The sequence below is a fragment of the Triticum aestivum genome, chromosome 6B (assembly GCF_018294505.1).
Source record: "Triticum aestivum cultivar Chinese Spring chromosome 6B, IWGSC CS RefSeq v2.1, whole genome shotgun sequence".
Classification (NCBI taxonomy): Eukaryota; Viridiplantae; Streptophyta; class Magnoliopsida; order Poales; family Poaceae; genus Triticum; species Triticum aestivum.
In genome coordinates this window covers 10,687,282-10,698,664 of record NC_057810.1, presented here as the reverse complement: position 1 = coordinate 10,698,664, position 11,383 = coordinate 10,687,282, and the positions used below count along the sequence as shown (strand labels likewise).

Here is an 11,383-nt window from a genome sequence, read left to right as displayed (position 1 = left end):
TCTATAAATACAACATCCCTTCCTTTCCATTCCCTTGCACACTACTCCCTCCATTCCTAAATATTTGTCTTTTTAGAGATTCAAATGCAATACCACATATTGATGTATATAGACATATTTTACAGTGTAGATTCACTCATTTTGTTCCGTATGTAGTCGTTTGTTGAAATCTCAAGAAAGACAAATACTTAGGAAAGGAGGGAGTAGAAAGTATGCATGGTTATCATGCAAACGACAACAAGGCCTCTCGTAGGTGCACATGGTGCTCCGTTTGCCCGGCGGGTGGTGCTGGTGCCAGAGGCTCATCGGCGATCGGGCAGTACTCGCCGCACCTCAAAAGTAGGCAGCAGCACCACCAGCACTACCACCACCGCCGCCACCAGCACCAACTTATCCGAAGCCAATGGGCCGGCCACCAGCACGGTTGCCCGCCCTGACCTCCACTTTGACCTTAACTAGACCGTCGAGCTCAGGGCCACTGTGACGGTAAACATGGAAAATTTCTGGTTAAAAGACGATATGCTTGATCGGGTGATAGATGGGTTCCACAATTTCTTTACCAAAAATTAGTTGTACCTCGAGCTCGTTAGCTCCGAATTGGATCCAAGTGAGAAACCTCCCCTCTCTCTTCTATTGCATGCTCTCTCTCTCTCTCTCTCTCTCTCTCTCTCTCTCTCTCTCTCTCTCTCTCTCTCATTGTCTTTGTAGATATTGGTGTGTTTTTATAGAGTTGGTCAAATTTAAACAAGTCTGGGCTATATCTATGCAGAAACAGGACAAGAGTGGGATGTAGTCTCCGGCAAAGTCCAGTACTCAAGGAGCCTGGAGAAGGGCTGGCACATGTACGATGCTAGCTTCATGGTACCGGCATCATTCGGCCCCATCGGCGCCGTGCAAGTGATGAACTAACACTACACGGAGAACATTGGGTCGTCCGCCGTTGCATTATTCCACTGCAACTCCTGGATTAACCCCTCACACTACAGCCCTGAAAAGCGTAGTTTCTTCCCTCTCAAGGTCGGTTGGTGTTCATTACACTTCGCCGTGACTGGATTTACTTTATAAACACACACTACTAAGTAGGAAGCAGATACGTGCGGCGAGCCCTTAGCTTACCATTTACATGCGGGTGCCGCGGTGCAGCACTCGTACCTCCCGTCGCAGACTCCCAAGGGCGTGGAGAGGCTGCGCGAGAGCGAGTTGGTGGCCCTTCGTGGCACCGACTACGGCGAACGCAAGGCATACGATCGCATCTACGACTACGACGTGTACAACGACCTTGGGGACCCCTGCCAAGACAAAAGCACCAATCGGCCTGTACTCGGCGGCAAGGAGCACCCCTACCCACGACGCTGCCGCACGGGACGTCCTCACTGCTGGAAATGTACAGTATTATTACTACCTCTCCAAGTCGCAACCGCTTCACTATATAATATCAGTAGATGAATGAATAAATCTTGTGTGCAGATCCTTTGTCGGAGACGAGACCACCCAACGGGGTATCCTTTTTTGTTCCTGAGGACAAGAATTTCACGGAGCGCAAGGAGGCAGCATTCAACACAAAGTTGTTCATGTCAGTGCTCCATGGGATATGCAGGATTATGAAGTCATCAAAACATAGTAGCCAGAGTTTCCCCAACTTGGTGGCCATCAACGCGATGTACGATGATGAGTTCAGGAACCAGCCAGTGCAGCCAGATTGTGGAAAGTTCAAATGTATCGCCGAATTTCTTGAGAAGGAGGCGGTTCTTCTCTTTGAGAAGGAAGGGGCAGAGTTTCTGGAGGGGATACGCGGAGTCTTCAAGTTTGAAATAGTACGTACAGATTGAGTGCTGCTACGTGTTTTAGCAACCACTCTTACTCATTTGTGCTCACGCAGTCCAAAAAAGATATGTGAATCTACTCACACGACATACGTACAAATGTAGGGGACAAGTTTGCTTGGTTCAGAGACGAGGAGTTCGCGTGTGAAACCCGTGCCGGGGTGAACCCACTGAGCATCCAACTAGTTAGGGTAGGTACCTTGTTTCTAGCCTTCACTGCACCATCGAATTATATATCTGATGGATCATCACCGTATTCTATAAGTGGATTTTTTTTAGAAAATGAGGAGGACCCCCGGCCTCTGCATCTAAATGATGCATGTAACCACTTTATTAATTATTCACACAAGACCTTACAAAGTCATACAATAGTACGATTAAAGCCACCGTCTAGGCAACATCTGTCGCTACTTCTATTCAGTTGATGTAGGGATGTTGATAGTCTGGTCCTAATACCAAACAGACCTCGCAGCCAAACCTAACATCTAAGACCTGAGTTCCCAACCAGGACGCCTGCCGGGTATGGGGCACCCACCAATCCGGCGCACTACTCAACCAGGACGCCTGCCGAGTATGAGGCCGCCACAGCCACGTGCCACCTATCCATCTTCAGTGTTGAACTGCTGCATCTACCTTGCCCGGTCTAGCAGTCGTCGACGCCACCATGACGCCAGACAATGTCACCATCCTGCGCTCGACCATCATCACACGCCCACTAGCAAGACCCCACTGCTCCATGCGGCTGAGGCCCGCCGTTGTCGACGTGCCAGATGCCACGCCGCTCCTCCGAAGCGAAACACCACCTGTTGCCACTGGTCCCATCCCCTCCGCCTGCAGTTCCTCAAACCGAGCACCCAAACGCCCCAGGCGGCGCCTCCAAGAAGGGTACGAAACACGCAGTGCTGCTGCTGCCCAATCTAAGGAGATTTAAGGTTTTCACCCTGGCATGGGGTCGGGGTGGAGGGCACGGACCTCGACGGCGCCTGCAAAGAGGAGAACGGCGACCCTGGTCATCGCCACCATCGGGATGAACGAGTCATCAAGAGTTTTCTTCGGTCCGATGTCACCTCTACCAGCCCCTGTGAACGCACCGAGGCCGACGAACGCGATCGTAAGCCACCAACTGCAATGGGAGAGAGCCTGCATCGCGGGGGAGATCCACCGGCGACTCACCGCCCACGAGGTAAAGACGCCGTCCATCCACCTCCCCGCGAATGTCGCCAGCCGAGGCGCCATCGCCATGCCTAAGGGGTCGCCGCCCCTGGTCCAGGTTCCTCCATGAAGGCTGGAGTGGCGAGACCTGCCACGAGCGATGAGATCCGGCACCACGCAGCTAACACCATTGCCCAAGCCCGCCGTTGACCGATCCCGCCGCCGCATGGAGCCCGCACGCTGCCCCGAGACCCACACCCTTGGATCTGGCCACCTGTGCACCGCCACGAGACCGCCGCCTTCGGGATCTACCACACCGACGGGAGGGCCGCACCCTGCGGACCCGGACGCCTGCGCCGCCATGGGTCTGGGAACGGGAGGAGAGACCCTTCGCCGCCGCCGTGGCACGCACGGGCTTTGCCCGGCGCGGACCATCGGCAGCGCCAGAGGGGGTGAAGGGCGCTGGAGGGACTAGGTGGCGGCGGCGGCTGAGCCGTCCCGAGTCGCCCGCCGATACTTAAAAAAATTGGAACAACACTTTCTTCTCTAAGTGGATGATCTCCACCTATGTATTTCCGTCAACACCCAAACAAACATGCCATCTCAACTTTCAAAAATGCCTGAAAAACCTCCTCATGATAAAAGGCTTTCCATTCAATTATGTCACCGTATCCAATAATTATTTTAGTAGTCGAACTCATTATGTGTCTTTTTCAGTTTGAGTTCGCATGCATACTATAAATTTGCATATTTATGTCCCATCTGTATACAACCAAATCTCATCAAATGATATATTATATGAACCAATCCGATATCATCTAGAGTAGTACATATAGATAGATGCATATGGTGCCATGCATGAGTAAAGCTATGTATGCAGGAGTTGCCTCTGGTGAGCAAGCTGGACGAGAAAATCTACGGCCCGGCGGACTCCTTGATAACTAAAGAGTTGATTCAAGAGCAGATCAACGGTGTCATGACAGCTGAGGAGGTGAGATCGTATTAGCAATATATCACCAAAGTCCAAAGATATGGTTGAAGAGCATATCGTAGTAATAATTGATGCATGCAGGCCATGGCTAAGAAGAAACTGTTCATGCTGGACTACCACGACTTGTACCTTCCATTTGTCAACAAAGTGCGCCAGCTCGAGGGCACGACCTTGTACGGGGCACGTGCGCTCTTCTTCCTGGCTGGCGATGGCACGCTCCGGCCGATCGCCATCGAGCTGACGAGACCCAAGTCTGCGAACATGCCAGAGTGGCGTGAGGTCTTCATGCCGGCGTCAGGACACGAAGCCAGCATCACCGGGTCCTGGCAGTGGCAACTCGCCAAGGCCCATGTCCTGTGTCTCGACACTGGCTACCATCAGCTTGTCAGCCACTGGCTGAGGACACACTGCTGTGTCGAGCCGTACATCATCGCCGCGAACAGGCAGCTGAGCCAGATGCACCCCATCTACCGGCTGCTCCACCCATCGTTCCGCTTCACCATGGAGATCAATGCACAGGCACGCAAGTTGCTCATCAACGCCGATGGGATCATCGAGAGCACCTTCTCACCGGGGAAGTACTCCATGGAGATCAGCTCGGCGGCCTACGCCGAGCAGTGGCGGTTCGATAAGGAGGCGCTGCCAGAGGACCTCATCCGGAGGGGCATGGCGGTCAGAGGAGAGGATGGCAAGCTGGAGCTGGCAATAGAGGATTACCCATACGCCAATGATGGCCTGCTGGTCTGGGATGCCATCAAGCAGTGGGCGTCCGACTACGTGGCATACTACTACCCATGCGCGGCGGACATCACCGACGACGTGGAGCTCCAGGCTTGGTGGAAGGAGGTGCGCACCAAAGGCCATGCGGACAAGCAGGATGAGCTATGGTGGCCGCACCTCGACTGCAACGAGAGCTTGGTCCAAACCCTATCCACCATCATGTGGGTGGCGTCGGCGCATCACGCCGCCGTGAACTTCAGTCAGTACCCATTTGGTGGGTACGTCCCAAACCGCCCCTCCATTGCCCGCATAAACATGCCATCAGATATGGGCCCCGATGGCATGCGCGTGTTCATGGAGGCGCCGGACAAGGTGCTGCTAGATGCATTCCCTTCCCAGTATCAGAGTGCCATGGTGATGGCGATACTGGACCTCCTCTCATCGCACTCATCGGGTGAGGAGTACTTGGCCATGTACCAAGAGCCGGCGTGGCAACAGAATGGCAAGATCAACAAGGCGTTCGAGGACGAATTCAGGGAGAGGATGTTGAGGATCGGGGTGCAGGTCAACAAGTGGAACATGGACCCCGAGCGGAAAAACCGGTATGGTCCTGGCATGGTGCCGTATGTGCAGCTAAGGCCATCGGATGGTGATCCTATGGGTGCCAAAACAGTGATGGGAATGGGCGTTCCAACCAGCATCTCCATTTGAGGAGAATATATATTATCTGTTTCATGCTGTTAAATGTAATAAAGTAAAAATGACTTTCTCTTCGACTACCACAACTTAAATTTGTGCGACATGACCGTCAGAATAAGACCAATGTTGAATACATTTCCACCTCATTTTCATTTCATAGTTTCAGTCATATTTTATCTAGCTCAAAATTTATCTTTTTATTGTAAATAATGAAACAATTGAAATCATCGTTTTGCAATAACTCAAATTTATTCTTTTTTGAAAATAATTGAAATTACTTTTGTGAAATATGAATCATTTGGAATCAAACTCTAGTGAAATAATTGAAATCTCTATTTCGAAACGATAGAAGTCTGCCATTGTGAAATAACTGAAGTCACTTTTTTTAATGTGGAATCTGTGTGAAAATATTTGAAACATCCTTTTTTGAAATAATTGCCGCATATCTTGTGGAAAAAAATAAAGCCTACATCAGGGCCGCCAATCTTCCCTTGGCACCCCCTATGATTTTGATACGTCGGCTCGTACAACTGTTCTTAAACTCTTTCATCCAAGTACGAGAGCGCCATGCTAAAAGCCTCAGTACTGACAGTCACGTGGGTCTTACGAACCAGCGGCGTTTATGTCGGAAATATATGCCCTAAAGGCAATAAAATTGTATTATTATATTTTCATGTTCTTAATTAAGATTTTATATTCTATGTTATAACTGTAATGATCCTGGAATATGTGATTCAGTGGAAAACTCATATGCACATGTGAAATGATAAACAATGAAATCAGGTTCCTAGTCTTGCCTCTAAGACTGGCTCAAGTGTTATGACACTAGAAGAACGATCATATTGAATTGACCCAAACTTATTTGTTATGCTTTGAGATAATATTGTTGGAAATCAATTGTTATAACATGGAGTGTTAATTTGTGTTTTAGGAGTTGGTGCGTGATGTGGACATGGCCAATAATGAATTCTTAAACACTTTTGATTATGTCATTAAGAGCATGCAAGGGGCAAATTACGATATAAAGGGGGAGATTAAAGAGCTACGTAAGGATGTTGTTCGGCACGTTCAGGAGACTAATTAGTTTAGGACGAGAGGGATAAGCTCGTCGAAGATCGGGATAAACCGAAGGAGGAGAGGAGATGCCTCAAGGCTGAGAGGATTAACCTGAATATGGACATAGATCATTTCAAAAGAGAAGGAGAGGCGGATAGAAAGAAGCTTATCCAGCTGGGCATACTCCTTGATGAAGATTAGTTTTTAAGTAGCAAGCTAGTTCATCTTAATAGTTGATGATGATCGAGTAACTAGAGTACTTATTGAGTGAACTTCTGTGAAGTTTAATATCAACTTGTTGAGTTCATGAGCCTCTTATGTAATGATTATCTATTAAGTAAGTACGTAGTGTTCATGAGTATATTGTGTTCAGTAGTATCTCTTAAGTAAGTAGCTAGTGCTGATGAGTAAAATTATTTTATTACAAAAAAACCATTTGCTGGTGTTGGACGAGCAGACACGCTAGAGTTATGATGAACTTAGTGCTAGCGCTGGACTGGTGCTACGCCAACAAGATGTAGGATGATGCTGATGTGTCCTCCAACGCCACCACTACATTTTAGTAATGGAGCCATATTAGTGGCGCCGTGTGTCTACGTCAGCAAGGCTGTTTTTGGCACGCCATAGATAGACTTCTCTCCACTAGTGCGAATGTCATTCCTGGTATCATAGGGATTGATACGAATGTCTACAGTTCTGCTATCTGTCATCCAACGAAAGAGTTTTGTTCATGTTAATGTTTACCATACCTATAGTGTTAGAAACTTAAGGTAATCATGATCTGGTAAGTGTTAGTAGGATGGGAATAATGAGAATATATTTGTGAAATAGTTTCGGTAATATTCATAATAGTTTTCGAGAGGAACCGGAAGCTTTCCGGGGTCACCTGAAGGGTTTAGGAGTTTATCGGGCAACACCAGGTATTTTTGATAAATAATACTCCGAGTATATAGGTGAAAAATGTTTTTGGTGATGTTAAATTAATAAAAAGGCTCTATTAATTTTAGGAGGCTTTGATATTTAATTTAATATCAATGAGCCTTAAAAGGCCAAGTGGTGGTAGGATACTTCGGCTACTTGGGGCAGAAAGGGATTGCGCCCCCTTCTCCCCATGGAAGCGGAAAGGGGATGCCGAATTAGAAAGGGATTGCGCCGGCCAAAGGGTGATGAATTCCTTCCCCTTGTGGCGCCTCCTGTCCCGTCCCTTCAACCTATATATACCAGAGGATTTGGCACATTTGAACACACAAGTTTTTGAGGCTCCTTTAGTTCTCTAGTTCTAGTTCTAGTTGGTCCTAGTTGATCAATTAGAGCTTGACATAGAACCTCCAATCCTCACAATTAGGATGTCAGTGTGGTTGTAATCATATGCGAAGGCTCATGGACGTCTGTACGAGATGGCTTGGTGTATCGGCTACACCTGCTCGTTTCTCGGTGCTATCATCAACCGATGCATGATGATGCCCTCTTCGGCATTCTTCGTGGATATGCTCCATCATTCGACAACTCTCGTTTGATGCTCTGTATTGCTGCTACAGGAGACAGTGCTCATATGGTTGGTCATCCATGACTATGGGTGTGCTCCTATTGCGTGTCCATTGTCAGCTTGGCCACCTTGATATGGGTTCTCGTGGGAACCACATTGCACACATCGAGTGTGGGTGAAAAGGTGATGGCTTTTGCGGCAACGGAGGCAGATTGTGTGTTGCTCGCGTTTTTGGCCCTTTGGATGTAGTCGGCCGCTTGATGCTTGCATGGTGGTGCCCTCCTCCCGACACCTAAGTTTGTTAGTTGGTGTTGGCGCAATGTTGGCCTTGGCAACAGTGCCATGTGGTTTTTCTCATTGTTGTTGTTGCGTTTGGGTTGTTGTGTTTAACTCCTTTTATCTGTTTTTTCCGCTTTGCTTTTATTTTCTCTGTATTGTGTTTCCCTTATAGTTTTGGCCAGTTGATGGCTTTGTTAATTCAAAGTGGTCCTTGGTTAAACCTCCTCTAGGGATTCGGCCAGTGTCTTTTTCTCTTTTAGAAAATCATATAGCATATAGACAATTAAAGAGGCTGCACGCCCAATTGGTCGGGCTACTTTGTTGGCGTACATAAAAGCAAAATGATCTTAGGCTGGGTAGTATCATAAGTTTGTATAGATTAATATCTAAAATGACCTTATTTATTGCCACGCAAGACATATATAGTACTACAATATTTATTATGACATGGTGTCACAATATGATACTCAACCTTCGCTTTTTTATATTTAATTCTATGTCACCTCATCAAAATTGAAAATTGTTTAGTTGACGTGCATGATAGATACTAGTTATGATGCTCGCATGTCGGACAGCCTTATCCAGCTATACAAACACATCCTCTACACTAACAAATACAGATATACAAACGCATCCAGTGCACTAAGAAACACGGGGCGCAACCGCGCAGGTGGCATCTGCAACATGCAGGCGGTCAAACAAGGACGCTCATACGTGCTGATCGATCTACACGCCGCATCAATTGCCCCTGCACGCAAACATTTCTTTAATCTAATGATCTAGCAAGTTGTACTGTACGTAGCTGATTTTCAAGCAAGTGGATGTGTGATTCCTGCAGCTATGCACATGCATTGCACGCACGCAGATGCCCGTTCGGATCAGATCGGTTGGTCATCCCAGCCTAGCTAGCTGCCCTCACCGGCCTATCTATATATTCGTGTGCCCATCTACTCAATCCATCCATCTTGGGTAGGCTTGTGAGCCGTAGCAAATTAGTTCAACACCAACCAGCTAGCCATGGGTATGTGTTCCAACAAGAAGCGCAGCAGCCCTGGCGTTGCTGTGTGGTGTGTAGTCCTGGGCATAGCCCTGCTCGTCGTCGACGCGGCGGGCAGTGAAGGTCGTGCGAGAGCCGGGGACTTGGCTGAAGAGCATGGGGATGCAGCCTACTGCTCCGCCTTGTGCAAAGGCCGGTCGCAGTCGGACTTCGGACCGTGCTACAATGAGTGCTTGTACGGGAGGTAGGTAGTACTGCTCTGCATTTGTTTGTTGTGAGCTTAGCTTAGCTAGCTCGTTTCCTTTCCAAAAGATAATACCAGTCTTGCTGTGAGCGTGCGTGTGAGGCTGGCTGAATCTGTTCATGCATCGCCACGATCAATTAGTTTGCTTTGTTTCGGTTATACTTGTTACAAGTAATTGGCATTTGGCGGCCCACAGGGTGACAGGACAAGAAGAAGCAAGAGGAGGTGGTGGAGTTGGAGGGCCAGCTGGTCTCCTGGAGATGCCGACGAAACGCGTTGGACGGGAGGAAGAAGAGAAGACAAAGCAAGGGGACGCCACCGTCCGTTTGAGCGACCCAGTCTGGTGCTACGACGCTTGCCGCGAACATCCAGAATTGAACTACAACCAATGCGTCAATGATTGCTACGCTGAGAATATGCCGGACGCCGCATGGCTGGCGGCCCTTGGAGGAACCGGAGGAGAAGAAGCAAGAGGAGGAGTGGTTGATGTCCCAATGGTGGTGGTGCAGCATGAGGCTGCTGCAGGTGCACTGTCACGGGGCAACTGCGATGAGTATTGCCGCAAACACTATGATGAAGGCTCCCCCGGGTATAGGCACTGCCAGTATATGTGCCCACATCTGAGGGTCCACGGGGTAGCAGAAGGAGAAGAAGCAAGAGGAGGAGCTGTTGATGGGCCGACGGTGGTGGGGAGACCCCACTGCGACTGGTTCCGCGACTGTAGTGTAACGCCATGCGTCTGGCGATGTGGGAAGAGGGTGCAAGAGAAGGACAATGAAGGAACAAGAACAGGAGCGCTCAATGTCCTGGCGGCTGCGCGGCATGAGGTTGCTGTAGGAGCATGTTCGTCGACTGTGTACGTGCAATCATGCTATGCCTGTTGCCAAAGGGAGGTTACTAGAGATCCGGATTTCGACTGGTATGCTTGCATTCGCAGTTGCGATGACAAAGATGCTCTCCCAATCAAGAAGGAGCGAGAGAACAAGAAGTACGGCGTAGTCCCGCCGGCGAAGTAGTCGTTCGTAGTGAGCTTATACTAGCGCGTTTCCTTTCCAAACAAATAATGTGCCGTGCAGTGAATCCCTCACAGTCCATCTGTTTGCTTTAGTTCTGTTACCTACACCTTTATTTACAATGGAGTTGCAGAATGCTATACATGCCGTGCTTCTTCTTGCTCAGCCACCGTCGAATGTCGATCCAGCAATTGGTGGGTTTATTTGTACGGTAACGCGTTAGTCATCCCATACTCACTGTCGATGATACAACCCATCGGAGAAGCCCTCAAACCTTGACACACTTTAAATTACTGAACAACATCTTGTCTTTGTTGTCAGTGGCATAAATTACCCAACGACACTACATGTCTAGCATCAAGACAACTCGCTATATGCTTAAGCATCAATAGTCACTCCTTGCATCACTATGTGTCCAGGTAACCGAGCTTTTGCTTTTAGGGGAAGCTAGATCATATCCATGGTAAAAGCACAAACAATAAACAAGGGTAGCAAGTGGCGTGCATCCAGGCGGTCAAACAATGAAGCTTGTACCGTAGTGGGCTTAAACAGTTCTTCTAATCAAATCTTGCACCTAGTAGCTAGTTGGCTTTGAAGCAAGTAGACATACATATACATAAAGAGCAAGTTGATGTCTGATCCATCTGTGCACATGCATTGCACACGCGCAGATGTCGGTTCGATACCTCTTCCGTGGCCCATGTGCTGGTGGCCACGGGATCAGATTCATGGAGCACCCTTTACCTAGCTTCACCGGCCTCTTTATATATGCGTGTGTCCCAGTCTCTTCATCCCATCCATCCAGCTACACTGGCCGCTACACACCACACACAGCTAGTTAGCTAAGATGGATCAGATCCATGGAGAAGGATTTGCACAAATTAAGGCGTACACAACTAAGAAGCCGGACCATCTCCGAGGAA

General features: G+C 48.6%; 1 protein-coding gene and 1 pseudogene across 1 annotated transcript; both read left to right on the top strand.

The window, feature by feature from the left end:
- Positions 1–225: 225 nt before the first annotated feature.
- Positions 226–5,397, top strand: LOC123133096 (lipoxygenase 2.2, chloroplastic-like; annotated as a pseudogene).
- Positions 5,398–9,157: 3,760 nt separating this feature from the next.
- Positions 9,158–10,602, top strand: LOC543195 (uncharacterized). Its single transcript, XM_044554450.1, has 2 exons — positions 9,158–9,447; positions 9,644–10,602. The coding sequence occupies exons 1-2, from the start codon at positions 9,224–9,226 to the stop codon at positions 10,461–10,463; spliced, it is 1,044 nt and encodes a 347-aa protein (XP_044410385.1). The 5' UTR covers positions 9,158–9,223; the 3' UTR covers positions 10,464–10,602.
- Positions 10,603–11,383: the final 781 nt, after the last annotated feature.